At 46.6% G+C, this 20,915-nt stretch overlaps 2 protein-coding genes across 3 annotated transcripts in view; one reads left to right on the top strand and one right to left on the bottom strand.

Annotated features, from left to right (window-relative positions):
• The window catches only part of tecrb (trans-2,3-enoyl-CoA reductase b), a 34,903-nt gene extending 22,985 nt beyond the window's left edge, over positions 1–11,918 (top strand). The window contains exons 5-12 of one of the 2 annotated variants that reach the window (XM_038985509.1): positions 6,384–6,487; positions 8,199–8,314; positions 8,560–8,665; positions 9,087–9,159; positions 10,123–10,169; positions 10,297–10,354; positions 10,478–10,566; positions 11,358–11,918. In XM_038985509.1, coding sequence (XP_038841437.1) covers positions 6,384–6,487; positions 8,199–8,314; positions 8,560–8,665; positions 9,087–9,159; positions 10,123–10,169; positions 10,297–10,354; positions 10,478–10,566; positions 11,358–11,531 — 767 coding nt within the window. In that variant the 3' untranslated portion in view covers positions 11,532–11,918. Of the gene's footprint in view, positions 1–6,383; positions 6,488–8,198; positions 8,315–8,559; positions 8,666–9,086; positions 9,160–10,122; positions 10,170–10,296; positions 10,355–10,477; positions 10,567–11,030; positions 11,133–11,357 lie in introns of those variants that run through there. The other variant, XM_038985510.1, reaches the window with a different exon arrangement.
• A 1,254-nt stretch (positions 11,919–13,172) lies between these two features.
• Positions 13,173–19,268, bottom strand: LOC120040321 (NADH dehydrogenase [ubiquinone] 1 beta subcomplex subunit 7-like). Its single transcript, XM_038985513.1, has 2 exons — positions 19,078–19,268; positions 13,173–13,350 (listed from the first exon to the last, which is right to left on the bottom strand). Exons 1-2 carry the CDS (start codon positions 19,242–19,244, stop codon positions 13,266–13,268), a joined length of 252 nt encoding a protein of 83 aa, XP_038841441.1. The 5' UTR covers positions 19,245–19,268; the 3' UTR covers positions 13,173–13,265.
• Between the last annotated feature and the right edge of the window lie 1,647 nt (positions 19,269–20,915).

Raw genomic sequence — 20,915 nt, 5'->3', positions numbered from 1 at the left:
ATAGTAGTGGTGGTAGCAGGCTGGTGGAGGACAGTGTTGATATGTATAGTAGTGGTGGTAGCAGGCTGGTGGAGGACAGTGTTGATATGTATAGTAGTGGTGGTAGAGGACAGTGTTGATATGTATAGTAGTGGTGGTAGCAGGCTGGTGGAGGACAGTGTTGATATGTATAGTAGTGATGGTAGAGGACAGTGTTGATATGTATAGTAGTGGTGGTAGCAGGCTGGTGGAGGACAGTGTTGATATGTATAGTAGTGGTGGTAGCAGGCTGGTAGAGGACAGTGTTGATATGTATAGTAGTGATGGTAGAGGACAGTGTTGATATGTATAGTAGTGATGGTAGCAGGCTGGTGGAGGACAGTGTTGATATGTATAGTAGTGGTGGTAGAGGACAGTGTTGATATGTATAGTAGTGGTGGTAGAGGACAGTGTTGATATGTATAGTAGTGATGGTAGAGGACAGTGTTGATATGTATAGTAGTGATGGTAGCAGGCTGGTAGAGGACAGTGTTGATATGTATAGTAGTGGTGGTAGAGGACAGTGTTGATATGTATAGTAGTGATGGTAGCAGGCTGGTAGAGGACAGTGTTGATATGTATAGTAGTGATGGTAGAGGACAGTGTTGATATGTATAGTAGTGATGGTAGAGGACAGTGTTGATATGTATAGTAGTGATGGTAGCAGGCTGGTTGAGGACAGTGTTGATATGTATAGTAGTGGTGGTGGAGGACAGTGTTGATATGTATAGTAGTGATGGTAGCAGGCTGGTAGAGGACAGTGTTGATATGTATAGTAGTGATGGTAGCAGGCTGGTGGAGGACAGTGTTGATATGTATAGTAGTGATGGTAGAGGACAGTGTTGATATGTATAGTAGTGGTGGTAGCAGGCTGGTGGAGGACAGTGTTGATATGTATAGTAGTGGTGGTAGAGGACAGTGTTGATATGTATAGTAGTGGTGGTAGCAGGCTGGTAGAGGACAGTGTTGATATGTATAGTAGTGATGGTAGCAGGCTGGTAGAGGACAGTGTTGATATGTATAGTAGTGGTGGTAGCAGGCTGGTAGAGGACAGTGTTGATATGTATAGTAGTGATGGTAGAGGACCGTGTTGATATGTATAGTAGTGGTGGTAGCAGGCTGGTAGAGGACAGTGTTGATATGTATAGTAGTGGTGGTAGCAGGCTGGTAGAGGACAGTGTTGATATGTATAGTAGTGGTGGTAGCAGGCTGGTAGAGGACAGTGTTGATATGTATAGTAGTGATGGTAGCAGGCTGGTAGAGGACAGTGTTGATATGTATAGTAGTGATGGTAGCAGGCTGGTGGAGGACAGTGTTGATATGTATAGTAGTGATGGTAGCAGGCTGGTAGAGGACAGTGTTGATATGTATAGTAGTGGTGGTAGCAGGCTGGTAGAGGACAGTGTTGATATGTATAGTAGTGATGGTAGAGGACAGTGTTGATATGTATAGTAGTGATGGTAGCAGGCTGGTAGAGGACAGTGTTGATATGTATAGTAGTGATGGTAGAGGACAGTGTTGATATGTATAGTAGTGATGGTAGAGGACAGTGTTGATATGTATAGTAGTGGTGGTAGCAGGCTGGTAGAGGACAGTGTTGATATGTATAGTAGTGATGGTAGCAGGCTGGTAGAGGACAGTGTTGATATGTATAGTAGTGATGGTAGCAGGCTGGTAGAGGACAGTGTTGATATGTATAGTAGTGGTGGTAGCAGGCTGGTAGAGGACAGTGTTGATATGTATAGTAGTGATGGTAGCAGGCTGGTGGAGGACAGTGTTGATATGTATAGTAGTGATGGTAGAGGACAGTGTTGATATGTATAGTAGTGATGGTAGCAGGCTGGTAGAGGACAGTGTTGATATGTATAGTAGTGATGGTAGAGGACAGTGTTGATATGTATAGTAGTGATGGTAGCAGGCTGGTAGAGGACAGTGTTGATATGTATAGTAGTGATGGTAGCAGGCTGGTAGAGGACAGTGTTGATATGTATAGTAGTGGTGGTAGAGGACAGTGTTGATATGTATAGTAGTGATGGTAGAGGACAGTGTTGATATGTATAGTAGTGGTGGTAGCAGGCTGGTAGAGGACAGTGTTGATATGTATAGTAGTGATGGTAGAGGACAGTGTTGATATGTATAGTAGTGATGGTAGAGGACAGTGTTGATATGTATAGTAGTGATGGTAGAGGACAGTGTTGATATGTATAGTAGTGGTGGTAGCAGGCTGGTAGAGGACAGTGTTGATATGTATAGTAGTGATGGTAGCAGGCTGGTGGAGGACAGTGTTGATATGTATAGTAGTGATGGTAGAGGACAGTGTTGATATGTATAGTAGTGATGGTAGCAGGCTGGTAGAGGACAGTGTTGATATGTATAGTAGTGATGGTAGCAGGCTGGTAGAGGACAGTGTTGATATGTATAGTAGTGATGGTAGCAGGCTGGTAGAGGACAGTGTTGATATGTATAGTAGTGATGGTAGAACAGTGTTGATATGTATAGTAGTGATGGTAGAGGACAGTGTTGATATGTATAGTAGTGATGGTAGAGGACAGTGTTGATATGTATAGTAGTGGTGGTAGCAGGCTGGTAGAGGACAGTGTTGATATGTATAGTAGTGATGGTAGAGGACAGTGTTGATATGTATAGTAGTGATGGTAGCAGGCTGGTAGAGGACAGTGTTGATATGTATAGTAGTGATGGTAGAGGACAGTGTTGATATGTATAGTAGTGATGGTAGAGGACAGTGTTGATATGTATAGTAGTGATGGTAGCAGGCTGGTAGAGGACAGTGTTGATATGTATAGTAGTGATGGTAGCAGGCTGGTAGAGGACAGTGTTGATATGTATAGTAGTGATGGTAGCAGGCTGGTAGAGGACAGTGTTGATATGTATAGTAGTGATGGTAGCAGGCTGGTAGAGGACAGTGTTGATATGTATAGTAGTGGTGGTAGAGGACAGTGTTGATATGTATAGTAGTGATGGTAGAGGACAGTGTTGATATGTATAGTAGTGATGGTAGCAGGCTGGTAGAGGACAGTGTTGATATGTATAGTAGTGATGGTAGCAGGCTGGTGGAGGACAGTGTTGATATGTATAGTAGTGGTGGTAGCAGGCTGGTTGAGGACAGTGTTGATATGTATAGTAGTGGTGGTGGAGGACAGTGTTGATATGTATAGTAGTGATGGTAGCAGGCTGGTAGAGGACAGTGTTGATATGTATAGTAGTGATGGTAGCAGGCTGGTGGAGGACAGTGTTGATATGTATAGTAGTGGTGGTAGCAGGCTGGTGGAGGACAGTGTTGATATGTATAGTAGTGGTGGTAGAGGACAGTGTTGATATGTATAGTAGTGGTGGTAGCAGGCTGGTAGAGGACAGTGTTGATATGTATAGTAGTGATGGTAGAGGACAGTGTTGATATGTATAGTAGTGGTGGTAGCAGGCTGGTAGAGGACAGTGTTGATATGTATAGTAGTGGTGGTAGCAGGCTGGTAGAGGACAGTGTTGATATGTATAGTAGTGGTGGTAGCAGGCTGGTGGAGGACAGTGTTGATATGTATAGTAGTGATGGTAGCAGGCTGGTAGAGGACAGTGTTGATATGTATAGTAGTGATGGTAGCAGGCTGGTAGAGGACAGTGTTGATATGTATAGTAGTGGTGGTAGCAGGCTGGTAGAGGACAGTGTTGATATGTATAGTAGTGGTGGTAGCAGGCTGGTAGAGGACAGTGTTGATATGTATAGTAGTGATGGTAGAGGACAGTGTTGATATGTATAGTAGTGATGGTAGAGGACAGTGTTGATATGTATAGTAGTGATGGTAGCAGGCTGGTAGAGGACAGTGTTGATATGTATAGTAGTGATGGTAGAGGACAGTGTTGATATGTATAGTAGTGATGGTAGAGGACAGTGTTGATATGTATAGTAGTGGTGGTAGCAGGCTGGTAGAGGACAGTGTTGATATGTATAGTAGTGATGGTAGCAGGCTGGTAGAGGACAGTGTTGATATGTATAGTAGTGATGGTAGCAGGCTGGTAGAGGACAGTGTTGATATGTATAGTAGTGATGGTAGCAGGCTGGTAGAGGACAGTGTTGATATGTATAGTAGTGATGGTAGCAGGCTGGTAGAGGACAGTGTTAATATGTATAGTAGTGATGGTAGCAGGCTGGTAGAGGACAGTGTTGATATGTATAGTAGTGATGGTAGCAGGCTGGTAGAGGACAGTGTTGATATGTATAGTAGTGGTGGTAGAGGACAGTGTTGATATGTATAGTAGTGATGGTAGAGGACATTGTTGATATGTATAGTAGTGATGGTAGAGGACAGTGTTGATATGTATAGTAGTGATGGTAGCAGGCTGGTAGAGGACAGTGTTGATATGTATAGTAGTGATGGTAGAGGACAGTGTTGATATGTATAGTAGTGATGGTAGAGGACAGTGTTGATATGTATAGTAGTGGTGGTAGCAGGCTGGTAGAGGACAGTGTTGATATGTATAGTAGTGATGGTAGCAGGCTGGTAGAGGACAGTGTTGATATGTATAGTAGTGATGGTAGCAGGCTGGTAGAGGACAGTGTTGATATGTATAGTAGTGATGGTAGCAGGCTGGTAGAGGACAGTGTTGATATGTATAGTAGTGATGGTAGCAGGCTGGTAGAGGACAGTGTTGATATGTATAGTAGTGATGGTAGCAGGCTGGTAGAGGACAGTGTTGATATGTATAGTAGTGATGGTAGCAGGCTGGTAGAGGACAGTGTTGATATGTATAGTAGTGGTGGTAGAGGACAGTGTTGATATGTATAGTAGTGATGGTAGAGGACAGTGTTGATATGTATAGTAGTGATGGTAGAGGACAGTGTTGATATGTATAGTAGTGATGGTAGAGGACAGTGTTGATATGTATAGTAGTGATGGTAGAGGACAGTGTTGATATGTATAGTAGTGATGGTAGCAGGCTGGTAGAGGACAGTGTTGATATGTATAGTAGTGATGGTAGCAGGCTGGTGGAGGACAGTGTTGATATGTATAGTAGTGATGGTAGAGGACAGTGTTGATATGTATAGTAGTGATGGTAGAGGACAGTGTTGATATGTATAGTAGTGATGGTAGCAGGCTGGTAGAGGACAGTGTTGATATGTATAGTAGTGATGGTAGCAGGCTGGTAGAGGACAGTGTTGATATGTATAGTAGTGATGGTAGCAGGCTGGTAGAGGACAGTGTTGATATGTATAGTAGTGATGGTAGAGGACAGTGTTGATATGTATAGTAGTGGTGGTAGCAGGCTGGTAGAGGACAGTGTTGATATGTATAGTAGTGGTGGTAGAGGACAGTGTTGATATGTATAGTAGTGATGGTAGAGGACAGTGTTGATATGTATAGTAGTGATGGTAGCAGGCTGGTAGAGGACAGTGTTGATATGTATAGTAGTGATGGTAGCAGGATGGTAGAGGACAGTGTTGATATGTATAGTAGTGATGGTAGCAGGCTGGTAGAGGACAGTGTTGATATGTATAGTAGTGATGGTAGAGGACAGTGTTGATATGTATAGTAGTGATGGTAGCAGGCTGGTAGAGGACAGTGTTGATATGTATAGTAGTGATGGTAGAGGACAGTGTTGATATGTATAGTAGTGGTGGTAGCAGGCTGGTAGAGGACAGTGTTGATATGTATAGTAGTGATGGTAGAGGACAGTGTTGATATGTATAGTAGTGATGGTAGCAGGCTGGTAGAGGACAGTGTTGATATGTATAGTAGTGATGGTAGCAGGCTGGTAGAGGACAGTGTTGATATGTATAGTAGTGGTGGTAGCAGGCTGGTGGAGGACAGTGTTGATATGTATAGTAGTGATGGTAGCAGGCTGGTAGAGGACAGTGTTGATATGTATAGTAGTGATGGTAGCAGGCTGGTAGAGGACAGTGTTGATGTGTATAGTAGTGATGGTAGAGGACAGTGTTGATATGTATAGTAGTGATGGTAGCAGGCTGGTAGAGGACAGTGTTGATATGTATAGTAGTGATGGTAGCAGGCTGGTAGAGGACAGTGTTGATATGTATAGTAGTGATGGTAGCAGGCTGGTAGAGGACAGTGTTGATATGTATAGTAGTGATGGTAGCAGGCTGGTAGAGGACAGTGTTGATATGTATAGTAGTGGTGGTAGCAGGCTGGTAGAGGACAGTGTTGATATGTATAGTAGTGATGGTAGCAGGCTGGTAGAGGACAGTGTTGATATGTATAGTAGTGATGGTAGCAGGCTGGTAGAGGACAGTGTTGATATGTATAGTAGTGGTGGTAGCAGGCTGGTGGAGGTTAAGGACTGATGCAACTTGTTTGTGGGGCTGTTATTAATCAGAATTCTCCTCTCTCTATCAGAGGGTAAGTCTCTAAAGGATGAGGACGTTCTGCAGCATCTTCCTGTGGGAACCACGGCAACCTTCTACTTCCGAGACCTGGGAGCTCAAATCAGCTGGGTCACCGTGAGTACACACACATACCACATGTACCACACACACGTACCACACACACATACCACACACACGTACCACACACACGTACCACACACCCGTACCACACACACATACCACACACACGTACCACACACACGTACCACACACACGTACCACACACCCGTACCACACACACATACCACACACACGTACGCACGCGCTCACGAACTTGTGGCTATTACTTTCCTCCTGACTTTGTTAAGAATCACTATTAAAGCCCTTGTCACCTTAACTGGGGGGATGGAGAGACGTCGGGGAGGGACGTGAAGGAGGGAGGGGTGACTGTTGGTTAGGCAGGAGCAGGTGTGGAAAACAGAGAGCGATAAATGTATCCTGGCTGGCTGACTGGCTGGTTGACTGGCTGGTTGACTGGCTGGTTGACTGGCTGGTTGACTGGCTGGCTGGACATCTGTTAGTACAACGCATAAACACCAGTGTTCCACTAGGAGGAGGAGGAGAGCTGGGCAGACTAGAGAGAGGGAGAAAAGTAAAGTTATGTTTTGTAAGTTATTCATGATGACGGTAGCAACAGTTTTTAAAATGGCTTTGTCCTTTGCCGCTCAGACAAGAGTTTATAAATGATCTGGAGCTCTGACACAACAGGGTTTATTATGAATGATCTGGAGCTCTGACACAACAGGGTTTATGAATGATCCGGAGCTCTGACACAACAGGGTTTGTTATGAATGATCTGTAGCTCTGACACAACAGGGTTTATGAATGATCTGTAGCTCTGACACAACAGGGTTTATGAATGACCCAGAGCTCTGACACAACAGGGTTTATGAATGATCTGTAGCTCTGACACAACAGGGTTTATGAATGACCCGGAGCTCTGACACAACAGGGTTTATGAATGATCTGTAGCTCTGACACAACAGGGTTTATGAATGACCCAGAGCTCTGACACAACAGGGTTTATGAATGATCCGGGGCTCTGACACAACAGGGTTTATGAATGATCCGGAGCTCTGACACAACAGGGTTTATGAATGATCCGAAGCTCTGACACAACAGTGTTTATGAATGATCCGGGGCTCTGACACAACAGGGTTTATGAATGATCCGAAGCTCTGACACAACAGGGTTTATGAATGATCCAGAGCTCTGACACAACAGGGTTTATGAATGATCCGGAGCCCTGACACAACAGGGTTTATGAATGATCCAGAGCTATGCCACAACAGGGTTTATGAATGATCCGGAGCCCTGACACAACAGGGTTTATGAATGATCCGGAGCTCTGACACAACAGGGTTTATGAATGATCCGAAGCTCTGACACAACAGGGTTTATGAATGATCCAGAGCTCTGACACAACAGGGTTTATGAATGATCCGGAGCCCTGACACAACAGGGTTTATGAATGATCCGGAGCTCTGACACAACAGGGTTTATGAATGATCCAGAGCTCTGACACAACAGGGTTTATGAATGACCCGGAGCTCTGACACAACAGGGTTTATGAATGACCAGGAGCTCTGACACAACAGGGTTTATGAATGATCTGTAGCTCTGACACAACAGGGTTTATTATGAATGATCTGGAGCTCTGACACAACAGGGTTTATGAATGATCTGTAGCTGGACAAAAAATATAAATGTAACAATTTCAAAGATGTTCCTGAGTTCCAGTTGACATGAGGAAATCAGTGAATTGAAATAGGTCTCTGTCTCTCAGGTGTTTCTGACAGAGTATGGTGGTCCTCTCCTCCTCTACCTCATGTTCTACTTCCGTGTTCCCTTCATCTACGCCCCCAAATATGACTTCACCACCAGCAAGCACTGGGTCGTACAGTGAGTCTCTCTCTCACACACACACACACACACTGGGTCGTTCAGACGACTGTAGTCAGACGACTGTATATCTGAGTGGAACTGCAATGAGCCTCTTGTTAGATGTGAATCATATTTGTCTGCTAGTTGAACTCAAGTTCATTGAACTACGAATGGCAGGAATAAAGAGAACCATTGTCTTTGGTTTCTATGGTGAGTATCCTGGTGCGTGTTGGGTAATGTAGTTTGTGTGTGTGTGATCCCAGTCTAGCCTGTATGTGTCACTCCTTCCATTACCTGAAGAGACTCCTGGAGACCCTGTTTGTCCATCGCTTCTCCCACGGGACCATGCCGCTACGCAACATCTTCAAGGTGACACACACACACTGACGCATGCACACACACACGCATTCATAACACACACTCACTGACTCTCTCTGACACACACCACAGCCTTAGTTGCCCTCTTACCTCATCTTGATGGTGTATCACCTTACACTTACCTCATCTGGGGAACCCTAGCCTGTCTCTTCAACCCAGGGTGACCTTTGAACCTGTTGAGAGATTCTGGGGTCATCTGACACTGTGGTCCGCATCCTAATTGGCTCCCTATTTCCTATGTAATGTGCTACTTTTGACCAGGGCCCATATGACTCTGGTCAAAAGTAGTGCACTATATAGTGGATAGGGTAATGGGCCCTGGTTAAAAGGTAGCGCACTATAAAGGGAATAGGGTGCAATTTGGGATGAAGCTTGTGTGTGATACAGTGTGTTCTGTGTTCCTGTGTTCCAGAACTGCACCTACTACTGGGGCTTTGCTGCCTGGATGGCCTACTATATTAACCACCCTCTGTATACACCCCCTAGTGAGTACGCTACTATATTAACCACCCTCTGTATACACCACCTAGCGAGTACGCTACTATATTAACCACCCTCTGTATACACCACCTAGTGAGTACGCTACTATATTAACCACCCTCTGTATACACCACCTAGTGAGTACGCTACTATATTAACCACCCTCTGTATACACCACCTAGCGAGTACGCTACTATATTAACCACCCTCTGTATACACCACCTAGCGAGTACGCTACTATATTAACCACCCTCTGTATACACCACCTAGCGAGTACGCTACTATATTAACCACCCTCTGTATACACCACCTAGCGAGTACGCTACTATATTAACCACCCTCTGTATACACCACCTAGCGAGTACGCTACTATATTAACCACCCTCTGTATACACCACCTAGTGAGTACGCTACTATATTAACCACCCTCTATATACACCACCTAGTGAGTACGCTACTATATTAACCACCCTCTGTATACACCACCTAGTGAGTACGCTACTATATTAACCACCCTCTGTATACACCACCTAGCGAGTACGCTACTATATTAACCACCCTCTGTATACACCACCTAGCGAGTACGCTACTATATTAACCAGCCTCTGTATACACCCCCTAGTGAGTACGCTACTATATTAACCACCCTCTGTATACACCCCCTAGTGAGTACGCTACTATATTAACCACCCTCTGTATACACCCCCTAGTGAGTACGCTACTATATTAACCACCCTCTATATACACCACCTAGTGAGTACGCTACTATATTAACCACCCTCTGTATACACCACCTAGTGAGTACGCTACTATATTAACCACCCTCTGTATACACCCCCTAGTGAGTACGCTACTATATTAACCACCCTCTATATACACCACCTAGTGAGTACGCTACTATATTAACCACCCTCTATATACACCACCTAGTGAGTACGCTACTATATTAACCACCCTTGTCTTTTCAGCAATCTATGGTGAGCAGCAGGTCAGGATTGCCCTCATCATCTTTCTGGTAAGACTCTACTGTTCTATGCTCTACTATAATCTGCTCTACTATAATGTACTCTACTCATCCTATAAACTATAGTAATAGAACAATATCATAGTAAATGGTTATTTAGTAGATGCTATCTTCTCAGTTCTGTCAGGTTGGTAACTTCTCCATCCATATCGCCCTGCGGAACCTCCGCCCACCAGGTACACACTCCTATTGAATATGCAAACATCAGAACACATCAATCAATTCAACAGACACACTGTTTTCTGTATGCTACAAAACAGTAGCCCACAATAAACTCTCCCTCCGTCTGTCTCCATCAGGATCTAAGACCAGGAAGATCCCCTACCCCACTAAGAACCCCTTCACCTGGATCTTCCTGCTGGTCTCCTGTCCCAACTACACCTACGAGGTGAGTCTTAGACCCCTAGGCACAGATCTAGGATCAGCTTCTCCTCCACTAATCCTAACCATTAGTGGGGAAAATGCAAAGATCAACGTCACCCTGTATTTAGTCCAGGGTGATGCTGCCCTCTGCTGGTTAGGAGGAACAGTGTGTATCATGTCTCTCTCAATGTACTAGTTAGGCTCATGGCCACCTAGTGGCAGAAGTTGGCAGTGAAATTCTAGTGTATAGGAAACTGGGTTGGATACCTGGTCAGTTATACAACTGAATGCATTCAACTGAAATGTCTTCCACATTTAACCCAACCCCTCTGAATCAGAGGTGCGGGGGGGCTGCCTTAATCAACATCCACATTATGATGTGTGTGTGACACCATCGTTCTCTTTCTCCCATGTAGTGTCTGCTCATAGCCACCTTTAGTGTGTGTGATATAACAGTATGTGTGTAACAGCAGCTCTCCTCTCCTGTAGCTGGGCTCGTGGTTTGGCTTCACCTTGATGACTCAGTGTCTGCTCATAGCCACCTGTAGTGTGTGTGATATAACAGTATGTGTGTAACAGCAGCTCTCCTCTCCTGTAGCTGGGCTCGTGGTTTGGCTTCACCTTGATGACTCAGTGTCTGCTCATAGCCACCTGTAGTGTGTGTGATATAACAGTATGTGTGTAACAGCAGCTCTCCTCTCCTGTAGCTGGGCTCGTGGTTTGGCTTCACCTTGATGACTCAGTGTCTGCTCATAGCCACCTGTAGTGTGTGTGATATAACAGTATGTGTGTAACAGCAGCTCTCCTCTCCTGTAGCTGGGCTCGTGGTTTGGCTTCACCTTGATGACTCAGTGTCTGCCGGTGGCTTTCTTCACGGCGGTGGGCTTCATCCAGATGACGGTGTGGGCCAAGGGGAAACACCGCAGCTACCTGAAAGAGTTCCGGGACTACCCTCCCCTTCGCTCGCCCATCCTCCCCTTCGTCCTCTAGAGGAGACCCTCGCCCATCCTCCCCTTCGTCCTCTAGAGACCCCCATCCTCCAGAGAAGAATGGAGACACACCCAAACCTACTCTACACTGGACTGACCTGGAATGAGAACCCTACCCCCCCCCCCACCCTCCAATTAATAACACTTAACCCCCCCAAACATTTTGAGGAGACTTGTCTTATACTATGCTTTCCCGCCTAACAACGCTCCTCAACCCACTTTTGATTGGCTATTGTTATTTTTCTTATCTGAGTGTTTTGTCTGTTTAATAACCTGACTGACAGTCTGGCGTGTCTCAAATGGTACACTACTACAGGGCCCTCTGGTTAAAAGTAGTGCACTACATAGGGGAAGAAATGGGGAAATAAACCATGATGTGCTTTTGGTCGCTCTGTTGGAACTTTCATTAGAAGTCATTTAGTTAAAACCATGTCTTGATGATATAGGCTACTGTTGCTAGACTAATACACCACACTGGAGATGGGGGGCTATATGATACAATAGAACACTAAATGTAATGCATATCTAAGGCTGCGTTTACACAGGCAGACCAATTGTGATTTCCCCCCCCCACACAAATTGGTCTTTTGACCAATCTCACTTCTTATTGCTCCAATGACAAATGAGTGAGAAATCAGAATTGGGCTGCCTGTCTAAACCCAGCCTGTGATGGGGACGGAATGAGACACTAAATTCAGATTCTTTTCAATCAGTTGATGGATCTAGATTGTAGCAGAGCTACTGTCAGCAGAGGGAAAGATGGTGTCATCCTGAATGACCAGACAGAGTGCACATGTCCATATGATCTAGGATCAGCTGCCCTCTTCTAATCATTATGAAATAAAAGGCTAACCTGATCCTAGATCAGTAGTTCTCAGAGACGCTTTTCACCCCGTTGAATGTAGCACAGGCAGGGCTAGTGATAAACTAACCTTGATTCAATCAGATCCAGCATTAACTGGCGATAGCAGATGTCTGGGCGGTGTCAGAGGTGGAACTGCGTTAAGAGCGGTCAAATCCCCAAGCAGCGCCGTGCGATAAGGCCGGTTAACGCCGTCACGGACAGTCCCATTGGATGCAACAAAATCCCATTCAGCCGTGTTAAAGATCAAACACTTGAATTAGACTGGAAGGCAGAAATCCCCTCATTCAAATGAAAACATGCCTTAGCCTAACAGAGTCATTCTTACCCTGATAGAGCCTACACTGTCTAACACAGCACAGATAAGGGGTTTGTCAATAGCAGCTCCTGCTGTAGTTACACCTCCGGCCAACGCTGGTTGGCACGCGATCTGATTGCATCCGGGCCTAAATGTTTGGCCGGGATTCAGTTAGACCGCGGGGGTTGTCGACAATGCCGCTTTTAAAGGCATTTTTCCGATTGAACCGACATATGCAGCGTGAATGAGATCTCTACTACAAACGTGGGAACATCGCCTTTAAAAGCTGCATTGTCCACAACCCACTGTCAAATAGATAGCTGGCTCAGACCCTGCTATGATGCACACACCTCCCCTCCTACTACCTGGGGTGTATTCAAAAAAAATAAGCGTTTCTATTGGACAAATTGGGGTAGGTCCCTCCACGTGTGGTTCCCAGGCTCGTAACGTAGCAGGAAACAAAGAGACGGATGGCTCAGTGGTAGAGTAGTGGAGCTCAAAAGGTCTTTATTGTGGAGAGCAGCAGGTATGTACACAGAGGGGTCGGGGGTTAGAGGTCATGATGACGATGATGCTCAAGCTGCCTGGGCTTCCTCCACCCTCTTCTTCCTCATCTGCAGCCGTCGCTCCCGCTCATACTCCTTCATACGCATCACGTAGCTACACACACACAGAAGAGAGGGGCGTTCAAGTGGATTTGATGGTAAAGGACCTCAGATGGCAGTACTACTACAACAAGTCTGACAACTCTAGTCACGTGTGACCATCAGACACATGCAACAACTCTTTGATAACAATACATGCCATTTTGCACTTTAATCAAAAGCCACATGACCACTGTCAAGTCAACTTCCTGGTCCCTCTAAGCTGCGCGCGGTCACTACTCCTCCAGGACAGCAGAGCAGAAGAAATGCCATCCAGACTCGAGAGATTGGACTTCACCCCCATTAGTTTGTACTATATAGATCAATGTTTCTCTCTCTGATTCAATCAACTTATCAGCCCCTTTTCAACGCAACCAAACAAATCTTAACTTTGCAAGATTGAGTCTAATTTTGTTGTAGGCAGAGCCAGTCTCATGGAATGTAGGCCTGCATTGAACACCACCTATAGGTTACTGTAGGCCTGCATTAAACCCCACCTATAGGCCTGCATTGAACCCCACCTATAGGTTACTGTAGGCCTGCATTAAACACCACCTATAGGTTACTGTAGGCCTGCATTGAACCCCACCTATAGGTTACTGTACACCTGCATTAAACACCACCTATAGGATACTGTAGGCCTGCATTGAACACCGCCTATAGGTTACTGTAGGCCTGCATTAAACACCACCTATAGGTTACTGTAGGCCTGCATTGAACCCCACCTATAGGTTACTGTAGGCCTGCATTGAACCCCACCTATAGGTTACTGTAGACCTGCATTGAACACCGCCTATAGGTTACTGTAGGCCTGCATTAAACACCACCTATAGGTTACTGTAGACCTGCATTAAACACCACCTATAGGTTACTGTAGGCCTGCATTGAACACCACCTGATGGTACAGCCTATTGGCTACTGTCTATTTAAACAGGGAACATTGAACGATTTACAGGGACCATTGGACATGACCCCCAGTGAGATTTAAACAGGGAACATTGGACATGACCCCAATGAGATTTAAACAGGGAACATTGGACATGACCCCCAGTGGGATTTAAACAGGGAACATTGGACATGACCCCCAGTGGGATTTAAACAGGGAACATTGGACATGACCCCAATGAGATTTAAATAGGGAACATTGGACATGACCCCAGTGAGATTTAAACAGGGAACATTGGACATGACCCCAGTGAGATTTAAACAGGGAACATTGGACATGACCCCAGTGGGATTTAAACAGGGAACATTGGACATGACCTCAGTGGGATTTAAACAGGGAACATTGGACATGACCTCAGTGGGATTTAAACAGGGAACATTGGACATGACCCCAGTGGGATTTAAACAGGGAACATTGGACATGACCCCAGTGGGATTTAAACAGGGAACATTGGACATGACTCCAGTGAGATTTAAACAGGGAACATTGGACATGACCCCCAGTGGGATTTAAACAGGGAACATTGGACATGACCCCCAGTGAGATTTAAACAGGGAACATTGGACATGACCCCCAGTGGGATTTAAACAGGGAACATCGGACATGATCCCCAGTGGGATTTAAACAGGGAACATGACCCCAGTGGGATTTAAACAGGGAACATTGGACATGACCCCCAGTGGGATTTAAACAGGGAACATTGGACATGACCCCCAGTGAGATTTAAACAGGGAACATTGGACATGACCCCCAGTGGGATTTAAACAGGGAACATCGGACATGATCCCCAGTGGGATTTAAACAGGGAACATGACCCCAGTGGGATTTAAACAGGGAACATTGGACATGACCCCCAGTGGGATTTAAACAGGGAACATGACCCCAGTGGGATTTAAACAGGGAACATTGGACATGACCCCCAGTGGGATTTAAACAGGGAACATGACCCCAGTGGGATTTAAACAGGGAACATTGGACATGACCCCCAGTGGGATTTAAACAGGGAACATTGGACATGACCCCCAGTGGGATTTAAACAGGGAACATTGGACATGACCCCAGTGGGATTTAAACAGGGACCATTGGACATGACCCCAGTGAGATTTAAACAGGAAACATTGGACATGACCCCAGTGGGATTTAAACAGGGAACATTGGACATGACCCCAGTGAGATTTAAACAGGGAACATTGGACATGACCCCAGTGGGATTTAAACAGGGACCATTGGACATGACCCCCAGTGGGATTTAAACAGGGAACATTGGACATGACCCCCAGTGAGATTTAAACAGGAAACATTGGACATGACCCCAGTGGGATTTAAACAGGGAACATTGGACATGACCCCAGTGGGATTTAAACAGGGAACATTGGACATGACCCCCAGTGGGATTTAAACAGGGAACATTGGACATGACCCCAGTGGGATTTAAACAGGAAACATTGGACATGACCCCCAGTGGGATTTAAACAGGGAACATTGGACATGACCCCCAGTGAGATTTAAACAGGGAACATTGGACATGACCCCCAGTGGGATTTAAACAGGGAACATTGGACATGACCCCCAGTGAGATTTAAACAGGGAACATTGGACATGACCCCCAGTGGGATTTAAACAGGGAACATTGGACATGACCCCCAGTGGGATTTAAACAGGGAACATTGGACATGACCCCAGTGAGATTTAAACAGGGAACATTGGACATGACCCCAGTGGGATTTAAACAGGGAACATTGGACATGACCCCAGTGGGATTTAAACAGGGAACATTGGACATGACCCCAGTGGGATTTAAACAGGGAACATTGGACATGACCCCAGTGGGATTTAAACAGGGAACATTGGACATGACCTCAGTGGGATTTAAACAGGGAACATGACCCCAGTGGGATTTAAACAGGGAACATTGGACATGACCCCCAGTGGGATTTAAACAGGGAACATTGGACATGACCCCAGTGGGATTTAAACAGGGAACATTGGACATGACCCCAGTGAGATTTAAACAGGGAACATTGGACATGACCCCAGTGGGATTTAAACAGGGAACATTGGACATGACCCCCAGTGGGATTTAAACAGGGAACATGACCCCAGTGGGATTTAAACAGGGAACATTGGACATGACCCCAGTGGGATTTAAACAGGGAACATTGAACATGACCCCAGTGAGATTTAAACAGGGAATATTGGACATGACCCCCAGTGGGATTTAAACAGGGAACATGACCCCAGTGGGATTTAAACAGGGAACATTGGACATGACCCCAGTGGGATTTAAACAGGGAACATTGGACATGACCCCAGTGGGATTTAAACAGGGAACATTGGACATGACCTCAGTGAGATTTAAACAGGGAACATTGGACATGACCCCAGTGGGATTTAAACAGGGAACATTGGACATGACCCCAGTGGGATTTAAACAGGGAACATGACCCCAGTGGGATTTAAACAGGGAACATGACCCCAGTGGGATTTAAACAGGGAACATTGGACATGACCTCAGTGGGATTTAAACAGGGAACATTGGACATGACCCCAGTGGGATTTAAACAGGGAACATTGGACATGACCCCAGTGGGATTTAAACAGGGAACATTGGACATGACCCCAGTGAGATTTAAACAGGGAACATTGGACATGACCCCAGTGGGATTTAAACAGGGAACATTGGACATGACCTCCAGTGGGATTTAAACAGGGAACATTGGACATGACCCCAGTGAGATTTAAACAGGGAACATTGGACATGACCCCAGTGGGATTTAAACAGGGAACATTGGACATGACCCCAATGGGATTTAAACAGGGAACATTGGACATGACCCCCAGTGAGATTTAAACAGGGAACATTGGCTGGAATGCAACCATAAAGTGTGTCCAGCAGAGCCAGAAACAAACTCCATGTGCTGCTAAACCTCGACCTACACCTAGAACCAGGCAGATACTTACTCCTGGTGCTGCTAAACCTCGACCTACACCTAGAACCAGGCAGATACTTACTCCTGGTGCTGCTAAACCTCGACCTACACCTAGAACCAGGCAGATACTTACTCCTGGTGCTGCTAAACCTCGACCTACACCTAGAACCAGGCAGATACTTACTCCTGGTGCTGCTAAACCTCGACCTACACCTAGAACCAGGCAGATACTTACTCCTGGTGCTGCTAAACCTCGACCTACACCTAGAACCAGGCAGATACTTACTCCTGGTGCTGCTAAACCTCGACCTACACCTAGAACCAGGCAGATACTTACTCCTGGTGCTGCTAAACCTCGCCCTACACCTAGAACCAGGCAGATACTTACTCCTGGTGCTGCTAAACCTCGACCTACACCTAGAACCAGGCAGATACTTACTCCTGGTGCTGCTAAACCTCGACCTACACCTAGAACCAGGCAGATACTTACTCCTGGTGCTGCTAAACCTCGACCTACACCTAGAACCAGGCAGATACTTACTCCTGGTGCTGCTAAACCTCGACCTACACCTAGAACCAGGCAGATACTTACTCCTGGTGCTGCTAAACTTCGACCTACACCTAGAACCAGGCAGATACTTACTCCTGGTGCTGCTAAACCTCGACCTACACCTAGAACCAGGCAGATACTTACTCCTGGTGCTGCTAAACCTCGACCTACACCTAGAACCAGGCAGATACTTACTCCTGGTGCTGCTAAACCTCGACCTACACCTAGAACCAGGCAGATACTTACTCCTGGTGCTGCTAAACCTCGACCTACACCTAGAACCAGGCAGATACTTACTCCTGGTGCTGTTAAACCTCGACCTACACCTAGAACCAGGCAGATACTTACTCCTGGTGCTGCTAAACCTCAACCTACACCTAGAACCAGGCAGATACTTACTCCTGGTGCTGCTAAACCTCGACCTACACCTAGAACCAGGCAGATACTTACTCCTGGTGCTGCTAAACCTCGACCTACACCTAGAACCAGGCAGATACTTACTCCTGGTGCTGCTAAACCTCGACCTACACCTAGAACCAGGCAGATACTTACTCCTGGTGCTGCTAAACCTCGACCTACACCTAGAACCAGGCAGATACTTACTCCTGGTGCTGCTAAACCTCGACCTACACCTAGAACCAGGCAGATACTTACTCCTGGTGCTGCTAAACCTCGACCTACACCTAGAACCAGGCAGATACTTACTCCTGGTGCTGCTAAACCTCGACCTACACCTAGAACCAGGCAGATACTTACTCCTGGTGCTGCTAAACTTCGACCTACACCTAGAACCAGGCAGATACTTACTCCTGGTGCTGCTAAACCTCGACCTACACCTAGAACCAGGCAGATACTTACTCCTGGTGCTGCTAAACCTCGACCTACACCTAGAACCAGGCAGATACTTACTCCTGGTGCTGCTAAACCTCGACCTACACCTAGAACCAGGCAGATACTTACTCCTGGTGCTGCTAAACCTCGACCTACACCTAGAACCAGGCAGATACTTACTCCTGGTGCTGTTAAACCTCGACCTACACCTAGAACCAGGCAGATACTTACTCCTGGTGCTGCTAAACCTCAACCTACACCTAGAACCAGGCAGATACTTACTCCTGGTGCTGCTAAACCTCGACCTACACCTAGAACCAGGCAGATACTTACTCCTGGTGCTGCTAAACCTCGACCTACACCTAGAACCAGGCAGATACTTACTCCTGGTGCTGCTAAACCTCGACCTACACCTAGAACCAGGCAGATACTTACTCCTGGTGCTGCTAAACCTCGACCTACACCTAGAACCAGGCAGATACTTACTCCTGGTGCTCGCAGTAGTCCCAGTCGTGTCTCTCGTGTTTACAGGCCAGGAAGTTGGGCCAGTTGTCCCTCTTACACTTCATGAGCTTGATGAGGTGGTGGGCGCAGTAGTCCCTCTGGAGTACAGGGACCTGGGCCAGGTTCATCTGGGCCTGGGTGGCCACCATCTCTACCAGGGGGACAAGATAACATGTTACACCAGGGGTTAATGGGGGGAGGCCACCATCTCTACCAGGGGGACAAGATAACATGTTACACCAGGGGTTAATGGGGGGAGGCCATCATCTCTACCAGGGGGACAAGATAACATGTTACCCCAGGGGTTAATGGGGGGAGGCCATCATCTCTACCAGGGGGACAAGATAACATGTTACCCCAGGGGTTAATGGGTGAGGCCACCATCTCTACCAGGGGGACAAGATAACATGTTACCCCAGGGGGTAATGGGTGAGGCCACCATCTCTACCAGGGGGACAAGATAACATGTTACCCCAGGGGTTAATGGGTGAGGCCACCATCTCTACCAGGGGGACAAGATAACATGTTACCCCAGGGGTTAATGGGTGAGGCCATCATCTCTACCAGGGGGACAAGATAACATGTTACACCAGGGGTTAATGGGGGGAGGCCATCATCTCTACCAGGGGGACAAGATAACATGTTACACCAGGGGTTAATGGGGGGAGGCCACCATCTCTACCAGGGGGACAAGATAACATGTTACCCCAGGGGTTAATGGGGGGAGGCCACCATCTCTACCAGGGGGACAAGATAACATGTTACCCCAGGGGTTAATGGGGGGAGGCCATCATCTCTACCAGGGGGACAAGATAACATGTTACACCAGGGGTTAATGGGGGGAGGCCATCATCTCTACCAGGGGGACAAGATAACATGTTACACCAGGGGTTAATGGGGGGAGGCCACCATCTCTACCAGGGGGACAAGATAACATGCCATCATCTCTACCAGGGGGACAAGATAACATGTTACACCAGGGTTAATGGGGGGAGGGCCATCCATCTCTACCAGGGGGACAAGATAACATGTTACCACCAGGGGTTAATGGGGGAGGCCACCATCTCTACCAGGGGGACAAGATAACATGTTACACCAGGGGTTAATGGGGGGAGGCCATCATCTCTACCAGGGGTGACAAGATAACATGTTACACCAGGTGGTTAATGGGGGGAGGCCATCATCTCTACCAGGGGGACAAGGATAACATGTTACACCAGGGGTTAATGGGGGGAGGCCATCATCTCTACCAGGGGGACAAGATAACATGTTACACCAGGGGTTAATGGGTGAGGCCATCATCTCTACCAGGGGGACAAGATAACATGTTACACCAGGGTTAATGGGGGGAGGCCCATCATCTCTACCAGGGGACAAGTAACATGTTACACCAGGGGTTAATGGGGGGAGGCCATCATCTCTACCAGGGGGACAAGATAACATGTTACACCAGGGGTTAATGGGGGGAGGCCATCATCTCTACCAGGGGGACAAGATAAACATGTTACACCAGGGGTTAATGGGGGGAGGCCATCATCTCTACCAGGGGGACAAGATAACATGTTACACCAGGGGTTAATGGGGGGAGGCCATCATCTCTACCAGGGGGACAAGATAACATGTTACACCAGGGGTTAATGGGTGAGGCCATCATCTCTACCAGGGGGACAAGATAACATGTTACACCAGGGGTTAATGGGTGAGGCCATCATCTCTACCAGGGGGACAAGATAACATGTTACACCAGGGGTTAATGGGGGAGGCCATCATCTCTACCAGGGGGACAAGATAACATGTTACACCAGGGGTTAATGGGGGGA

Source organism: Salvelinus namaycush, unplaced genomic scaffold (genome assembly GCF_016432855.1).
Source record: "Salvelinus namaycush isolate Seneca unplaced genomic scaffold, SaNama_1.0 Scaffold341, whole genome shotgun sequence".
NCBI classification, from domain to species: domain Eukaryota; kingdom Metazoa; phylum Chordata; class Actinopteri; order Salmoniformes; family Salmonidae; genus Salvelinus; species Salvelinus namaycush.
This window is presented reverse-complemented; position numbering and strand designations above follow the sequence as displayed.

Bases quoted from the DNA above. Each gene is read 5' to 3' on its own strand.
- LOC120040321 (XM_038985513.1), bottom strand. From the start codon at position 19,244: ATGGTGGCCACCCAGGCCCAGATGAACCTGGCCCAGGTCCCTGTACTC. The intron at 13,351-19,077 runs GTAAGTATCTGC...GTGTGTGTGTAG, and splicing joins GACTACTGCGAGCACCAGGA to CTACGTGATGCGTATGAAGG.